Source organism: Halictus rubicundus, chromosome 12 (genome assembly GCF_050948215.1).
Source record: "Halictus rubicundus isolate RS-2024b chromosome 12, iyHalRubi1_principal, whole genome shotgun sequence".
Lineage (NCBI taxonomy): Eukaryota > Metazoa > Arthropoda > Insecta > Hymenoptera > Halictidae > Halictus > Halictus rubicundus.
This window is the reverse complement of record NC_135160.1, coordinates 11180272-11198607: the sequence shown is the minus strand read 5'-3', so window position 1 is coordinate 11198607 and position 18336 is coordinate 11180272. Positions and strand designations below refer to the sequence as shown.

Here is an 18336-nt window from a genome sequence, read left to right as displayed (position 1 = left end):
GCGCGATGCTGTTAAGCGAGCGACAGACTCTAATCGAAAAGAACATTACAAGATTCCGAGTTGCGTGTCATTCCCGGTTGAGAGGAATACGCTCCAGATCTCGCGTTTCGTGGAGAACTCGGAGAAATTCAGAATATTGTTGTCCGTGACGCGGAGAAACTCGTGTCCCCGAGACACGAGTCGTAAAACGATCGCAGTTTCTGTTGGTGCGGTGGCGAAACAGACCGAGAACGCTCGAAATCGCAAAATCGCGGATTCGCCGCGAGCGCGCGCGAGGCATTGGCCCTATAAAATCGCTCGGCTTTGACGCAGATTCTTTGCGGGGCTACTGCGTCGTCCGTTTTTCGACGTATTTTCACGTTTCACCGGAGGTCGAACGTCTCGAGCGGAAACGTCTCGCGTCGTCTCGGTGGTTATTGTCGGTCCGGCCTCGATCCGCGCGTGTTCCCGCGTCTATTTCCCGCCGATCGAGTAATGTTTACTCCGGCGCGGGTTTCCTTAACGAAACAAATTGACCTCCTCCTCCTCCTCCTCCTCTCGTTTCAATAATCTATATTCATTTGTTTATATTGACTTTACATCTTCTTTAACAATGAATCGTAATACCTTGCGAAGCCAGGAAATATATAATATACATTCGAGGCTTGTTCAACCTTCGAGTTTACCTATGGATGGAATTCTATCGTATCGCGTGTGTTTGTCGCTTTCTGTCTGTCTGTCCTGCGTGTGTACATGTATGTGTCTCTGTCTCTGTGTGTGTGTGTCGTACTGTACGCCCGCTAAATTCTGCGCATAGGCAACGCACGAGCGTCGATGTATCGTTGAATCAGTCGCAGCTGACGCGGATTCGTTGCAGAGCCGGTTCGCCGATCGCTGAAACGCTGTTTCGCGGTTTCTCGCAAGACACCGAGAGATACGGAAATACGAAGAGACGGAGATCTAGAGAAAAAATGTGGAGAGGGCGCGCGTATTCAACGACCGTTCGCTCGTAACGTCGAAGTCGACGTGTTACGCTACTATTGATATGAAAAAGAGCAGCTTCCGGTCGTGACCAAGCTATCTGAACGCTACTACAATGTACCTAATTGCCCGTTACCTTGCGCCTCAACTCAAGACGGGCTACCTCGTTACCCTAATTTATAATAATCGACTAACCACCAGCTACTTGTACCTACACCAAATCGAGAGATAATAATCTAGACGTTGCGCGAACGCATCCTCGACAATGCGCGTTGTACTCTGTTCTATACCGATACTGATACACGCGTAACCCGTAAATACAAGTCTTTAATATTTGGTGTTTTCTCTGATACGCTATAAAACGACATATCACGGTCAGATTACTCGGAGTATTGTTTCGAGGCCTATCACGGTATTCCCTCTTCGCGTGCCGCCGCATGTGTCCACCGGAAATTAAGGAAAACAACAATCACTGTTGTCGACTATCCGAAAACTGTTGTCCGATGAAAATATTCATCCCGAGCGGGACGATTTGTATGTAACGCTCGAATATCTCGCGGCGTCTACATTATCGTGACGCGAAATTGATTTTCATTCGCTATTTCGAGGGTTGAAGAAGTATTAAATCACTACCGTAATTTGTACTAGAAGAAGTTTGGCGACTATTCCGAGATTGAGGAAACCGAAGCGCACGGGACGAGGGTCTACCGTACACGAGTATCGCGGCACGATATAAAAAAAAAAGAAGAATCGAAAGAAGTTGTCCGCGCGTGTGCACGTGGCCGTGCGACAACTGGAATCATCGTCGAAACTGATCGACGTCCGCCGATTTTCAGACCGATTTCGAGTCGCGCGGGGTAGAATGCTGAGATCGTAATCGCCGTATCGGTTATTTCCCGGTCTCTGCTCGCGGAACTCGGGTCCGTTAAGAGTCCTTGCTGGCCTGGGACCGGTCTAGTGCTTCCTGCGCGTGCTGCAGTCCGGCGCAATAGTGCAAGAGCAGCACGCTCAGTGCCTGCACCCGCAAATCGCTCTGCGCGATCAATTTAATACTGTCCATGTCCCCGGTCTGCGACAGCTCTAATCTTGAGGTAGTTTCCGCGTCGAGCGCGGTTTTCAGCTTGCTCATCTGCGTGCACGTTCAACAGATCGGTTAGTTGAGCTCGTTAATGAAACACACAACGTTAAGTTTGTAGAAACGATTTTCGACTTCAAAGCGTGCAGTTGCGTTTTCATTGCTCCAATCGGTACGGCGCAAAATTCTTGGCTAGACCGTGGATTTTCAAATGGTAAGCATTTCAGGAGAACGTGCAAGAAATGAATTTGTATTCTGCGAAAAGTGTTGAACTTGCCGTAAACAATCCACGGTCTAATCATAGCATTGTTAATCTTAATCGTATTTTAAGCTTGGAAGTCTATGAAAATCTAGACCCCTCTTAATCCAGATACGCTCGGTTCTTCAACGATTTCGTTGGAGAAAGAAATTCGAGCATACACGGGCTAATAGAGGCTAATAGACTGCGGAAGTTTGTGCAAAATAAAAATGGTTTGCATCGATTGCAAGAAACAGGATACATTGCTATGCAATACATTGATATTCTACAGCTTTAAATTCCGCTTACCCATTTTTGTCGTAAAAGCATACAATCCGCAGTCTACTGATAAATTAAGGTAGTTGAAAGAGTTCTTACCATGGTGTTGATCTTGTCGACGCGATCCCGTGGCTCCAAATGTTTATACAAAAACTTCCCGGTGTCTTTAGCCCTGGACATAAGACCATCGTCCAGGTCCCCGGCTACCAGAGGTGCCGCCACGCTGGGCTCTGCGCCCTCCAACAAGTCTGGACTTATGCCCAAGCCTCCGACCAATGAATTCTAAACGTTTCAACAATTCGATCAGATTCGTCGGAGCGCACTGTTTATAGTTTAAGAATCTTGATCCTAGATAATGATGCGGCCGGCTCGACTCACAATGCAAAAGACAGCAAGAGAGAGAGAGAGATAGAGGAAGAGAGAGAGAGAGAGAGAGAGAGAGAGAGAGAGAGAGAGAGCTGGAAAGAGATAGAGAGAAAGAGCGTAACAAAGTAATGACCGGCAGTCGCAAAGCATTCGTACCAATTATCGCTCTATGAATGACTCGTACCAGTTGTAGAGATATTAATACAACGTGTTGTGTAAGAAGCTCGACGGCGGCGGCCTTGATTGTGCATCTGTTACTCCAAATAACAATTAGTGGCATGACCAACGTAAAATGGTGCGTTCGTTTATATACTTTTTTTTTACCACAAAACAAAAAGAAGCCAGTGAGACAAACGGATAGCAAGATATAGGCAAAGAAAGAAAAAGACAAAGGAAGTCCTACCGTACGCGAAGCGATCAAACACCTTAATTAATCGGCAAGCGTGATTAGTGTTGTTAGATTTGCTGGTGTAGAAAATTGGGCAGAAAGAGAGGAGGAGTGGAACAGAGAAGGGGCATAACTGTACGGCTAATGGTCGATAACGTTTCTATTGTCGCGAACACGGTCACACGGTCAGTGACCCAAAGCGTTCAGGAGAAAATCGGTAATCCTTCTCGGTTCCAAGCGAACAAATCTGTGGTATTAAATTCTACCTTGCGGGATGCACAGGGACTTGGGGGAAGACTTCTAGATGCCAGACCAGTACCGGAAGCCGGTGGTGCCAAGCAACTGGTACTTCCAGCCTTCTTCAGGCCCAACAAAGTGTTAGCTATACTAGCCTTCATGGCCATCATAGTTGCACCCTGATTGATCGGACCAACGGATTGGAAATTCATTAATACAATCTTCTATCGGTTGATCGCGAGCTAACCGGTATTATTATTAGCTTACTATAATGATAACGAAAGACATGTGATCGTGGTGTCCCTTTCCGATTCATTTGCTTTCATTCTGCAAGATCACCTACTAGCTTCTGTTACACGATACCGAAGCGAAATGGTGTGTGTGTTTATGTGTGTGTATAGTGTGTGTCTATAGACGTACAATGCTCACAGATACTGAATACTCTAAAAACAAAGGTCAAGGTGCAATCCTACAAAAAACCTTCACCGCCCTCTAAATACAGATGATCAGATTCGTTTTATTGGCAACAAATAAAGTGAAACACACTTAACAGTTGTCTCTCTATATACAAAGTACCAAGAAAATACTCTATTTTATATATAGATATGTTGTTTAAAAGTGTACAGTTCTCTTTTTTTAATTGTCAGAAATTGCAATTCCTTCTATCGGGTACGATCGTAATGATAGATTGATATGCAAGATGATCGTGAATCTCGTGAATTTTCTTTTCTTAAAATGTCCACCTCGGAAAACTCAATGTACAATTCATTTCTTGATAGGAATAAAAATATAGAAAATATACGTTAATCACACAATTTCGAAAGATTCGAGACTAGTTTCTCCGTACTGTAATCGTTTCTTGTCTCTCTCGACCGAATGGTAACCGAATGAAATCGCCAACGTGTTCACGTGTCAGCGTATCACCGCGTTTTAGCGAGTTGGCAATACCATTACAGCGTTTAAGAAATACTTTTACAACGTCTTGAGTACCTGTACAGTGTCTTCGCAACTGGTTAGAGATATTTCTGGACCTGAATCCCCAGTTAGAGTATTAGGCTCTATTTCGTCGGTTTCTAATGCCATCGCTAAACTTTCCGCCCCGCAATTTCCTGACGCTTGACAGCGAACCTCGCATTTCTTGTGGCACACCATACCACAGTCTCTGCACTGTACAGCATCCTTCAACCAAATCTGTACGGTTTAAAGAATATTCTTTAGCATCCGTGGGATGACTTGATAAATAACGTTCTACTCTACTGCAACCGATTGGCCGACAGAAATTATAGATTCAAACCTTCTTTGTACAAAAGTCGCAATGCGTTGCCCTGTGGAAGTGTGTTCTAATGAAGTCGTGCATTTTCTTATCGATAATCTCCTCGTTCAGTGCTGGTTGCGTTTTGGCAGTCTCGATACTCTCCTTCTTCCCTGAATCGCTAGCCGTGTGACGATTTGGATAACTGGACTCCCACACGTAAGATAGCAAAATATCGCCGTGACAAAGTGTCGGATCGAATCCAGAGTAGCCTTGTAATTTCGTGTCGACCGATGTTAGAGAAGCTTCGAAACGGATAAGACAAGATTAGTAGAAATTAATCAGACCATTCGACTTTTGTAATAGTAATTAAGATACATACCACTATCGGGTGGTAGTAAAGCATGGCATTTAAGGTAATGACCGGTCGAGGATGTATAACATTGTGCTAGAATTAATTTCATCGGGACATTAATGTATCCTAGTAATTTAGGAGGGAATTCGCCTCCCCTTACACGGCCCCACACACCAATATTTAAATATTGCAATTCCGAATCAATTTGAAAGTTTCTAATCTCCTCAAAGCTAATCAATGAGGCGTACTCTTTCTCTTTCGTGGTGTAGTATAAGTCTGTTACGTTGATTATGTAATTATCATCGTAACAGAACTGAGAACTGATGTTCGACATTAACGATTGGCTCGAAGTCGTTGAAATCTTCCTAGAGGGTGTAGAATCGGGTGTGTGAGCCGGCTCGTCTACGGTGTGTACGCTGCTTTTCCTTCTTCTAAAAAGTTTGCTACCCGTCTCCAATTTCTCGGTGATCTCGTTCTCCGAGTCTCTCAAGTCTGAAAATTTGATTTGACTTTCGAATTTGATTCTAGTACTATCTTCTGTACTCGGTGTGTCTCCTCTGTTCGGTATCGGGTCCATCTTCAGTGATTTTCTGTCCATCCCCTTCTCTGCGGACAGCTTTTCGCTGTCCAATTTCATACTGATTTGTTTATCCAAATCGGCTTTCGAATACTTCCTTTCGACCCTTATAATAAATCGCCTCTGCACAGCATTCTTCACGAGTTTGGCTACCTGATTCATACTCGACACCTTTTTACCATCTACCGCTACCAAAATATCTCCCTTCCTCATCTCGGCTATCGCCGCAGGACTCCCGGCTACTATCGTTTCGACTAGCACGCAAATGTGCCCTATCTCTGGCACAAGTTCTTGCTTAAATACTACACCGAGTTGCTGAGAACCGACTTTGCTAATTATCAAATCCAACACCATATAAGGAACTCCAGTATATTGAGTAAGAAACACCCAAGGTGTTGAATCGACGCTTATTGTACAGTAGACTTCGATCTGCGACTTATCCTCTGCATTCAGCATGTTAGGTCCAAGATTCAATCTGCTCACTTCGAACAACGACACTTGCAAAAAGCCAGGTATGAATTGAATATTGGACACCTGAAGAAGCATTTTTGTAAATTATATGGTACCTTAAATTCACGGTTGTGCAAAATTACAATTGGATTAATTCAATTATATCGTGTTATCGTGTATATCTAATGTAAAATACAGGAGTAGATTGCGTCTTACTTCAGATAAATCTACTGCTTCATCGTTCAGTCTGCGGAAGAATGGTTTGTATCGCAGTTTGTAGCGAGGTAGTGTATGTTTTCGACGCACAGCTCTCCGAATCTGTCCGGTGATCAAAGAGATAATCTGTGGTTGTAATTGACGACCTTGAAATTGAGACTGCACCTCTAGTTCGAGTATAGGATCCGAATAAAAACTTAAGGACCAATGAGTATATGGAACACGTGTAAACTGTAGTCTGGCTCTACCACTGATCATTTTCACTGAAACACACATTTATGAAATTCGTGTCTCTTGAAATGTTACAAAAACCTTTGTACTTTTAATGTACCTTACCTTGTAAAGCCATATAGGCAGTTTTGCCCAATAACATTTTAACATCTATCGATAATTGAAAATTACCAGAATAATGCAAATCTAATGACAAATCCAACGACTCCAGCAAGCCCGTATCAGCATCTATTTTTGAATCGGCAACTTCTAAACCTTTTATTGTGGGAAACTGAGTACCCAGATTCAAGTCTCTCAACTGTAAAAATAAAATAATGATAAATCTTCTACGAATAATGTTTCTGTAATTACTGCATCGTTCGATTTACCTTCACACTGTCCAACAATTTCCCCGTTGTGGACTGAGTCAGAAGTTCCTTAAATTCATTGTTCAGTTTTCTATATAGCCACAAACGAACGCGCTCAGCGTTTCGCAGTTCATTGAATAGAAATTGCAGAGTCAAGTTTATGGCCAAGTTCTCGTTACCTTGGTACATAGCTTGGCGGGATATGTTTGTACTAGAATTACCCTTTTCATCTTGAATTTTCTCAAGTAATTCCTTAGGTAACTCTGCTTTGCCATGTTGGATCGATTTTTCTGGTGGACTTGCTAGAGGCGCTACTTCCAAATACTTTTTGAACAGGTAAAATTCCAGTGCAAGCGTACATATTATACCACACACAAATGTAATCACAGACACACAAATAAATTCAAAAAAGTCCATATTAAAATGTCACACGACGGAAACTTGATAGCTTCCTTGATTAATATTGATTGGTTTCTTACTAAAATTGAGAAATATCAAGAGAAATTGTAGAAATAGGCACTCTCTTGTGTAACAAGAAGTAATGTAAATGTATAAACTGTATTTGGAAGTTTATATTTTATTTATATTCAGAACAGATGTTTTATCGGCATTCGTCCGAAATATTAGGAACTTATATAATATCTATGATTCTCATCAATCATTAAAAAACATGCTGTCTTTGTAACGCCGCATTACATTGTTGTGAATCACCCTCTACTCACGGGTCAACAGTTATTCAGAACACTTTCACCTATCATTACGACGATCGAAATTACGGCATTGTCACGGAAATATAAAGAAGCTCTTTTGCAGCTTAAAGAACGTACATATTCACAAAGAAACGTTCCGGCGAAACATTTTGGCGAATCTAATAACGCCGACCAACTATCTACGAACGAAACGTATTATGACAGTTTTCTATTGATCTCGGCAGCCATGTTAGTGCCAGACAAGCTTGTCAAATTGACAGATTGTCTGATTGTCAACTCCATGTATTATTTACAGTCGAAGAATATTTATGAACGATACGTCTTTCAACTTTAACGGTTCGCGTTGTCCCAAATGTTGAAATTACAAACATTATTATTAATAAATATATATTTTTCAGTCATTATAAAAATGCATTTATAGAAACCAAATTTAGAGAGAAATAATGTTGACTCCCGCTTGGCAAAGCATAAAAATTATAACCACGAGAATTATCAAATATTTTATAAACCATGCTCGAACTTAAAAAAAAATGACATTTATTATTGATTAAATAATTTTTGATCAGTAACATGAATCATGTAATTAGCATGTAGCGTACCATGTACACTATTACTCATAATGAAAAATGATTAACACTCATTATCTTCGATGATCGTGCAAGCTATATACATGTATAATATGTAACGCGAACAGCTGACATAACATAACCTTACAATTTATTCTTTTAGATTTGTACTGTCCAAACAACTTGAAGAGTAAATATAAGTTGATATTAAGACTATAGATATTATTTATGTCAATAAATATGTGATAATTCTCGAAGTTTATAGAAATAAGTCAAATAATAATTTTGTATTTCTTAGATTTGTAAACATCGAAAAACATAGTCGGGATCTTCGTAAACATTAGGAAACATAACCTGACTTTTATTTTCCTAATGAACAAATATTCAGCAATTTGTTAATATGGCAGCTTTAATGAAGAAAAGAGTTTTGGCAGAGTTTACACAGAGTCAGGTACCCTACATTGTCACTCGTTTAACGATTTTTAAATTTCATTTCTTCATGCAACTATATTTTGTGTAGGTTGTAACCGAGCCACCGCTAAAACGATTAAAAACACTACGTTTGGCCTCCGCATCAGGGAGTAAGAATGGAACAGAGGGCAGTTCTGCCTTAGCTTACATAGAATGTTTAGAAAAATCTAAATGCGGCAATGATGCTTTACAGCTTCTTGTTCGTATATCCGATACCATAGCTTACATCTCTCCAGAGGAGGTTCCCACAGTTGTAAAGAAGTTATCGGAAAGATTTTCCATTGAAACAGAAGCAGCAGTTCGTGCTAAGATACTTTGGATATTCGCAGAATTAGGAGAAATAACACACGATTCTGCAGAAAAGACAAGAATTGTCAACGAAACTGCTGAACTTCTGAGGAACGAAGAATCGCATAGAGTAAAGAGCCAAGGCCTGGCGACTTTGTTGAAATTAGGAGATTACCAGAGGTATTTTATACAGACATATATACATATATTTATTTTCGTATTATGCTAAAAAATTGATGTTTTTTAGGAGTCTGGTTTTGAAAATTGCTCGTGAACATTTACCAGACACCTGGCACGGTGTGCAAACACGTTGTCTTTCCATCATTGGTAGATACTTATCTGCAAATACTGCAGACGACACGTTAATATTCGTTGGCAACTATGCACGTTCTCAAGATCCAAGAGTTCGTGCTCAAGCATTTGAAACAATGGCAGAACTTCATTCTCATCGAGGATGCAGACTGCCTGCGAGCTTCTTTGGTGAAGCTTGTGCCGCGCTCAGGGATGACTATGAGATCGTCCGACGTGCGGTTCTGAAATTGATATGGCTCTTAGGAAGAGAATATCCTGAGAAGTAATGTTTAAGTATAATTTTAGTACAAAGTTACATTGAACATGCATTGATTGAATCATTTTTCAGCATGATTATGGGTTCGGACGGAGAGGATACACGCATGGTAGACTGTGCATTCTCTCAAATATGCAGTTTCATGGGGGATTTATCACCAAGAGTTAGGACCTCGGCAATGACGCTTCTAGGTTCGATGAAAGGTGTGTCCCAACGGTACATAGAGCAAGCATTAGACAAAAAGCAAAAAGTCGTAGAAGCAGATAGGCCAGAAGTCGAAGAAAAGAGCGGATCTTGCGGTGCTTTTATCCACGGTTTGGAAGACGAGTTCTTAGAGGTAGTATCGTGCTTGTACGCGTTTACTATAATTAATATATTCTACTTATACAATAAATTATTTTCAGGTGCGAACGGCAGCAGTCGAGGCACTTTGTACGTTGTCTTTGGAACAACCGAGCATAGCTAGGGTTGCCCTGGACTTCATGGTGGATATGTTCAACGATGAAATTCAAGATGTAAGATTGAGAGCTATCGAATCGCTAAGGAAAATGTCCGTGAGCGTAACGCTTCGCGAGGACCAACTGGAAACGATATTGGGTGCGCTAGAGGATTTTTCAGGCGAGGTGCGAGAAGGTCTGCACGCCACATTAGCTGCCAGCCGGCTAGCCACAAGGAATTGCTTGTACATGTGTGTAAATCGGCTCATTGAAAACTTGAGTCGTTATCCACAAGATAGAGAGAGCATTAGAAGCTGTTTGGCAGCATTGGGAGCTTCGCATCCATATTTGACGTTGCCTTTGGTACCTCAGCTTCTTGGTCGACACCCATTCTTCGACACACCGGAACCGGACGTAGACGAACCGTCTTGTATCCTTTTACCAGTCATTTTTACTGTACGATAAGCCTTTGTCTTCTTAATAATATCCTTGACTACAAATAATAGATGCAAGCGTGTTGGTAATGATATTTAACGCGGCTTTCCATTGTCCAAGTATGCACGCTCTTTTCACAGAGCATACATCTAAACATTATCATTATTTGCGGGACACGATGCCGCATTTCGTTCCTCGATTGCGACCAGCTATAACAAGCGGACCAGGCTTCGAAAAGGAAGACAAAAACGACGAGGAGACCGAACGTGGGAAAGAATTTCTAGAAAAGGTGGTAACGGGTGTTGAGAATGCAAGGCCGGGTGGTAGAGTTCATACCCAGCTCTTAGAAGCTGCAGCCATCGATTTGGATCGTTTGGCAGAAATGGACTATCGGATGGAAGGAGCAGCGCGGTTCACCGCTCTGTACATACGATGTTTACTGCTTCTGAAGTCCGTATTGAAAGAATTCTCGGTGTCGTCGGCAAATTCGATATCGACCAGTCCGTTCCCTAACACTACCACCAACGTTTCGGTTCTTCTTCGAAATACTCAAAAGTACGAGGCATTTCAAATCTTTTACTGGTATATAATAAATTATTTGTTTGTCACGACGAATAGTTTTCCTAACAAATGAGATTTTCAGGTTGCAGCGATTGTTCAGTGGCCTAGGCGAAACCGACACGATGCTAGCCATTGACTTGTGGCTGAAAGCCTTGGCAGTCGAACTGATACGAGTTACAAGAAGCGTGACCGGAAGAAGTGCTCTACCGCTGACTCGATACTTTCTTTCCGAAGCCGACACCCTACCGCAAGACACGTCGAAGTTGCCGACGTTTTCTAGAGCTCTGGTCTTACAAATCCCGACATTGGCGGATGTGAAACCAGGGTCATTGACACGGTTACTGTTACCGTTGCTTCTAACGCCCGCAGCGCAAGGAGAGGAACGACTGCCGAGGCCGTCGGTGTCCACGCGATTCTGTAGGGCAGTTATAGAGGAGCCTAGAGGCGACGCGGATGCCGCATTGAAGTTCACCGGAGGTCTTCTACTGGGCATCCCGTTAACAGCTAAACTGTTGAACTTGAGAGACCCGAGCATACTCCGCGTTAAACTGAGACACCCTGATCAACAAGTGCAGTTGCTATTGCCACGACAGTCCGATCTACGGTTACAGAACACGGAACAAAGCGACTACAGATTGAAGACCACGGTTCTGTTGTCCCATCAAGTTTGGATGGAAGCGTGCAACGTAGAAATATCTCTTGCGCTGCTTGTACCGTCGGCGGCGCTCGACGACCCGTGTGTTATCGACCTTTGCAAACCGACCAAAGTATCGATAGCGCCGAAGCCTGTAAAGAGAGGTATCTAATGATATTTTTATACAACGGCAGAATGTTTTATACAATGTTCGTTTCCTGTAAATAAATCCGAAATACACTAAATCACATTTCATGTTTGTTATGATACGATTCTGAAGGATGGTCTAAAATTAACGTCGTTAGCGTCGGTTTCTAATAAGAAGTAATTATAAATACATGATTTGAACTGATCGACGATGCTGAATTTACATTACTCTCTCGTTAGAAGAATAATTTGTACGAAATCTGGTAGTTGTTCAACCTAGGGTAGATGTTGCGGACTACCGCCAACTCGAGAAAGAGCTCCCACTAAAAACAGAATAACAGATTAATCGATGAATCGTCCATTCGGCTTTCCAGGATTTAAAATTATCGTCTGGTTACCCGCTGAACGATGGAGGCTTGTCTGGTTCTGGACTTTTTTGAGCTAAACTGCTGAAAGTCAGTCCACCCGGTTGGGTAGCCAAAGATTCGAATGTATTGTTACCGCTCACGGCTCCAAAAACTTTGGACATGTTGTTGTCCATCGCGGTTGGGCTGCCCATTGCTGGTGGACTACCGAACGCTATTTAAATTCGTATCGTTAGTCTTGCTGTTTAAGAATGTATAGAAGTTAACAAGATCCAATGTTAGTTACCCGGAGGAGATGCGCTAGCTCCAAACGCTGTCGTTCCGAACGCATCACCGAAAATTGGCTTTGTTGAACCGAACGATGGTGCCGACCCAAACACTGGCTTGGTACCAAATGCAGGTGCTTGTCCAAAAGCGGGTTGCGCACCCAGCACAGGTTGTTCCATGCCCATCGGGGAAGCACTAGCTCCAAATATAGACGTAGACCCGGGAGATGCTGCACCTGGTGCAGCATTGGGTGCACCACCTCCGAAGAAAGACGTAGATCCCGTGTTCGGTGTACCATCGAATATTGAACCAGATTTTTGAGCGTTATTATCGAAAAGCGACTTCGGAGGCGTACTAAAGCTGTTCATCGTAGACGCGTTTCCACCGAAGATAGAACCAGAAGGAGACGCTTGTGTGTTTCCACCGAAAATGGAATTACTGTTGTTTCCGCTAAAGATTGAAGTGCTCGCGGAAGTAGTTGGCATACCGCCGAATATAGATGTATTCGGGGTACTTCCAAAAGGTACAGACGCGGGACTGATTATTGGTTTCCCGAAGGTGTTCGCTGCGGAAGAAACGGTCGGTGTACTTGGAAATTGAGCGTTCATCGTGAGAGCAGATGGTTTCCCGAAAAATGAAGTGACAGAGGTTGTCGTCGAAGTGTCGAAGGTCAATGTAGACGGAGTGCTGTTGCTATTAGCGTTGGCGGGGCTTACAGGGGTCAGATTTGCGACAGTCTCTCCGAAAGTCGGCTGTGGCAAAGAAGTTTGAAACGAAGAGACAGTGGATGTTGTTGCAATCGTAGCTGTAGTAGTTGTGGGAGCGGGCTTGAAGCCACCGAATATCGACATGGGCATTGTCGTTGCTGTTGGACTTCCAAAACCTGTGCCACTGGTTGTAGGAGCAACGGTAGACGTGGTTGGTGTGGTAGAACTCGACATTCCTCCGAATATGGAGACATTCGATGCAACAGGCTGATCGCCAAACAATGGAGTAGCGGTAGTAGTTGCAGGCGCAGCTTGCACAGGACTTGGGTACGTGGAGACTTTAGATTCTGGAGAAGCAACCTTTTCTATAGTAACCGAAGGGGAGGTTGTAACAGTTTCTGCTACAGGAGCTCCACCCGCCATACTAATAGATATTTGGCCCAACGACATCTGAAAGCCAGGTGTTCCAAATGTAGATTTGTAGTTGAATTTTGGATCAGCGTTAAGATTATTGCTAGCTACAGACGTTTGATTGTTGCTCTGTAGTCCCGTAAATAAACCAGTTAAATTCAATGGTTCTTGCGTCTGAGGCGCCGTTGTTGCCGTTTGTGGTATTTTCAGGTTGAACGTACTTGTGGGAGTTGATGGTTTCGAAGCGAAAGAAAATGTTTGTGCGATCGTTGATTGTGGCATCGCAGTCTGCGAAGTGCTCTTTACGATTGCAGCCGCAGTGTTCGGAGTAGCGAAGCTAAATGCGGCTGCTGCGTCGGTTTTCGTAGCCGCTGTTGTTGTTGTTGCTGACGTTGCGAGCCCAAATTTCAACGAGGCGTTCAAATTGATTTCCTGCACTTTCGTCGACGATGCGTCTGTTAATGATAATACGTCTTTCAATGTACCGGTATTAAATAAGTTGCTTTGTACTTTCACAGAATCGCTACTCAGTGATACAGTATCTTTGCTAGGTTTGGCACCAGATTCTTTAGGCATAGATTTTTGTAAAATAGTTTCTTCAGACTTCTGAGGTGGTGTACCGAATGGAATAGAATCAACTTTAGGGAAAGACTTGATCGAATTAGGTACGTTAAGAATTAAAGTAGATAAAGTAGATAAAGAATTAGCTGGACTCGATGCTACGGTATCGTTCGGTTTACTAATTTGATGGATGGCAAGAGTCACCGGTGGACTTGACTTTTTCTCTGTTTGTGGCGGTTTAGTTCCAGCTGCAACAGGGAAAGCCACAGTATAAGCGGGTGGTTTTGTCTGCGGTTTACTTTGCGTTGGTACATTATTAAGTTCATTCGTACCGATTCTTGCAACAATGCTATTGAGAGAAGCTAAAGGACTTTGTTGCTTCGGTTTCTCGGCGGTTGTCTGTTTAGCAATCGGAGTCTGTTTCGAGACTGGCGATTCTATCTTATTCTTGATCCCAGCGGGTATAGAATTCGGCGAAGCCAAAGAAGACAGTGTCGCCTCCAAACGATGTTGGCTGGGTGACGGATTCACAGGTTTTATAATTCTTGGGGTAGAAGAAGACAAGTACTCTCTCAGCTTAATCTGCTTTCCTTGAGTGAAGCTCAATGTTTTCGCGGCAATAGTTTTGCAACGCGCTTCTATGATTCCGGCATTCCTTGGGAGGGAAACCGATGATTTTGACGATGTTATACTTAGATTTGATAGCGAACGATTCAACCCAAATATGTTGTTGTTACGAGTAAGTAATTTCCACTGTTTCTTCAGTTGCTCTACTTTGCCTTTTTCATTCTCAATGATTTTATTATGCAGTATCAGATTCTGATAGACAAACTCCAAGTGGGGAATTTTCATTCGCGACTTTTCTTGAGTTTTATAATCAGACCATTCCAAGTCTAAGATCTTACTAGCTTGAGCGAGTTGCGTTTGAGTGTAATAATATAGTTTCTGTAAGTCTGATATCTTATTGTTGTCTCCGCAGTTTCTAGTGGGGAAATCCATGCTGGCTGCGTTCTTTGACTTGGTTTCTTCGACCCAAGCAAACGATTGCAGTAACAACGCTTTCAAATAGGCGATGTCGCTGGATAGACTGTTCGTCGTTTCTCTCAGTTCTCTGAGAAACTGGTCTATAATAGTGGAGGTATCTACAAGTTTTCGACATTCTTCTTCCGTCCCACATTCCCAAGTTTGTAATTCCAATCTGTTGCGCAGTTCCTTTTCAAATAAATTATGTTCTTCTATGTAAGCGCGAATGTCTCTACTCTCATCCTCGACGGTTGTCTTCTGTTCCTGCACAGGTTCTTGTACAACTGTTTTTTTAATTACTGTTGTCTTCGTATCTACCTTTACAGGCTTTTGCGAATGCGTATCTTTAGGTGGTTCTACCTTAACCTCTACATTTGCAGTTTCGATTTTTTGCTCGAGCGGTTTCTCCGGTGGATGCTGAAGAAGAGCCGCCTTCTCGAAAATATCTCTTGTGGGAACCGGTTTGGGCCGTTCAGACAGATTTTCTATTTGCTTCGGACGCGGAGTACTTGTTATTACACCGTTCATAACAAGGGACGTGTCCAATGGAATAGCATTGTATTGTTGTTGCAATTGTTGCGGCGGAATTGCAACAATTTCTGTAGGCGGAGTATTAATAGCAGAACAATTGGGCGTCAAATTCACCATATGAAAACTACAGAGTTGACCGGATGTTGCGAGAATATGTAATATTGGAACTGGAATAGGTAAAATAGAATCAGCTCCCCACGGTAATTTTCGAACGGGAGATCTATCTACAGCTATGCCTACTGGATAACTCTCCGTTGTATGAATCAATGGCAATTGGGCCCTGCCGCTATCAACTAGCTGCCATTGATTCCATGTGGCACCTCCGTCTGTACATCCTAATACTGCGATCTCACTGCTGTTACTACTAGCAGCGATAATTATACCCCATTCTGGCACATGATCGAAATAGTAACGTGTTGTTAACATTCCTTCTCCTTCTGTATCTGTTATTCCATACGTAATATCTTCGTAACATGTGAAAATAGCATTTGCTTCGCCTTTAGGAGCGTCAACTATAAGAACATTGATCCTCTGTTCAGTACCTAAGTAAGCAGCACAGAACTGATAATTACTGATCCATAAAATAGAAACAACTTCACCAATGTACGGAGTAGGACCAGGAATCGTTCTAGCTACTTTCAAATCGGGTTTTAGTTGTATAATATTTCCATTCTTGCAACCTATCACTATTTGTTTCCCTTTAGGACTCCAAGCTGCGCATAAAGCATCTAGCCCATTTAATTTCTCTAAAGCTTTCAATTCTATTATCTTTTCTTCTTTTATTTGAAAACTACCAACTGTATAATCACTAGCTACTGTACATAACATTCCTGGGACAGTTGGGTTCCATTGTATATCGTTTACAAAGACCTCAGCGCTCGATGTACAAATCCTTATTTCGTGTAATAAGTGTAAATTCTGTAAGAAAAATAATTACAATGTTTACGATCAACTGATTTTGTGTTTAATAAACTATAAAAATCTATATTTAAGTAACATACACTTCTGGTAAGAGCCTGTACATCATAAATTAAAACAAATGGTCCTTGCGGTACTACTGCTAAGTAGGAACAATCACAGCTAAGCATTAATTTACAAATAATTGTTGTTGTCTCAACTTCTATTTTCCATTCTGGGTCACTGTCTTCTCCTGGTTTCAATACAAATATCTTATTCCCTTGACCTACATATAATAAACCCCTTTTCTTGTCTGCAGTAATTAGACTGCAGGCAATTGGTACAGATGTATATCCATCTAAAATTTGGGAGATGTGCGACTGTTTAAATAGAAATTCCTAAAAAAGATAATTATTGGAATCAATTCTATAAAATTACAACACACACATAAGCTTATGTATTTGTAGGAATAAAATAAGTATATATATCGTTGTGAGCAATAGCTTATTACATTAGGTTCATACCATTCTTTTAATTCAAAAAATGAAAGACCGTTCATTACATACATTCAAATTTAATTCAAAAATAGCTCTGACAAGGTTATAAAGTATAAAGCTAGTATTTGCGGTTACAGTATTAAAAAATAACACGCAATACCTGGACGTCTTTTGGATCAGGCGCAGTTTTCATGTTTAATTATTTCACTGTAATCTTCATGGAAATGTTCAATTGCGTTGCAAAATTAATTCGCCGGACTTTTTCCAGGTTAAATACAAATTAAACGAAAGTGTGTATCATACGACAGTTGCACAACCTCAGATTATACATAGATCGAGATCAAAGCATATATTCTATGACCGCAAACAAGATATATATAAGAATAGAACATTCTATGAATTTTCGCCGTCCAAAATTTAAGGCTTTGTCGACAAACAAAAACTTAAATAATTAAAAAATCTGTAAATCAAACCAGTGTCTTTAGGTTCAAAATACTCCTGGCAAATCTGTGATTATAAAAATTATTAGTTATGGTTTTTGCGGCAATACCTTGCCAGATGGCCTTGCGCAGACATCTTGCCATCAATACATGAGAATAGACCTAATTTTAAGAGAATGGATCGAACAAATATTAAAAAATATTCAATCATGAAACGTTTCCTTCGAAGTTTTCCAACAAACTTTATTTATAGCTTTCGACGACGCATTTACTCGAAACTGCATCGAGGATTGCGAAACCTGGTCTACTTCTATACCTCGTCTATGCTTGTACAGAGAAGACCGGACCATATGCGATAACCCGGTTACCGACGCGCAATCCACATTCCATGTAAACATTTATATTGTATCAGAGAGGAAATAAGAGTTCTCACGGTCGGGGCTTTAGTCCCCACTTTTCCTGAATCATCTTCTTAGCCTGGAACAGAACCTGCATCATCTTTTTAGCCTGGAACAGAACCTGCATCAACTTTTTACCCTGGATCAGAATCTGCATCATCTTTTTAGCCTTTATTAGAACCTGCATCATCTTTTACGCTGGTAAAATGGCACTTTGGCATTATTTGGAATCCGCTGCTGTTGGTGCAGGTTCTGGTCCAGGTTAATAATTAGACTGGGGGGCAGCGCTATACCGGGGACACTAAAATCCCGGGTGTGAGCACTCTCATTTCCTCTCTGGTTGCAACCTCATGTAGTTCATTAGCTGACCGTTCCAGTTCGATAGAGTACGCTATCGTGCCAGAGCATTTTCTACAAAACTGTTGGTAATGTTTGGCTAGCAGTTTCAGCG

General features: G+C 41.9%; 3 protein-coding genes across 6 annotated transcripts; 1 reads left to right on the top strand and 2 right to left on the bottom strand.

The window, feature by feature from the left end:
* Positions 1 to 532: 532 nt before the first annotated feature.
* Pdzd8 (PDZ domain containing 8) lies at positions 533 to 8179 on the bottom strand. 3 transcript variants are annotated; one of them, XM_076798426.1, is made up of 9 exons: positions 6993 to 8171; positions 6730 to 6922; positions 6394 to 6656; positions 5178 to 6261; positions 4838 to 5100; positions 4534 to 4734; positions 3573 to 3722; positions 2652 to 2834; positions 533 to 2089 (listed from the first exon to the last, which is right to left on the bottom strand). In XM_076798426.1, the coding sequence occupies exons 1-9, from the start codon at positions 7386 to 7388 to the stop codon at positions 1886 to 1888; spliced, it is 2937 nt and encodes a 978-aa protein (XP_076654541.1). In that variant the 5' UTR covers positions 7389 to 8171; the 3' UTR covers positions 533 to 1885. The 3 variants fall into 3 exon arrangements, with proteins under 3 accessions (XP_076654541.1, XP_076654542.1, XP_076654543.1); XM_076798427.1 differs by lacking the exon at positions 3573 to 3722 and having other exon boundaries at positions 6993 to 8170; XM_076798428.1 differs by lacking the exons at positions 533 to 2089; positions 2652 to 2834; positions 3573 to 3722 and adding an exon at positions 2843 to 3169 and having other exon boundaries at positions 6993 to 8179.
* Positions 8180 to 8383: 204 nt separating this feature from the next.
* On the top strand, positions 8384 to 11886 carry Ints4 (integrator complex subunit 4). Its single transcript, XM_076798429.1, has 7 exons — positions 8384 to 8698; positions 8768 to 9186; positions 9254 to 9580; positions 9647 to 9911; positions 9979 to 10441; positions 10518 to 11001; positions 11090 to 11886. Exons 1-7 carry the CDS (start codon positions 8648 to 8650, stop codon positions 11811 to 11813), a joined length of 2733 nt encoding a protein of 910 aa, XP_076654544.1. The 5' UTR covers positions 8384 to 8647; the 3' UTR covers positions 11814 to 11886.
* An 84-nt stretch (positions 11887 to 11970) lies between these two features.
* Positions 11971 to 17504, bottom strand: Nup214 (nuclear pore complex protein Nup214). 2 transcript variants are annotated; one of them, XM_076798423.1, is made up of 6 exons: positions 17208 to 17504; positions 16655 to 16948; positions 14432 to 16571; positions 12440 to 14347; positions 12187 to 12367; positions 11971 to 12111 (listed from the first exon to the last, which is right to left on the bottom strand). In XM_076798423.1, exons 1-6 carry the CDS (start codon positions 17238 to 17240, stop codon positions 12084 to 12086), a joined length of 4584 nt encoding a protein of 1527 aa, XP_076654538.1. In that variant the 5' UTR covers positions 17241 to 17504; the 3' UTR covers positions 11971 to 12083. The 2 variants fall into 2 exon arrangements, with proteins under 2 accessions (XP_076654538.1, XP_076654537.1); XM_076798422.1 differs by having other exon boundaries at positions 12440 to 16571; positions 17208 to 17503.
* Between the last annotated feature and the right edge of the window lie 832 nt (positions 17505 to 18336).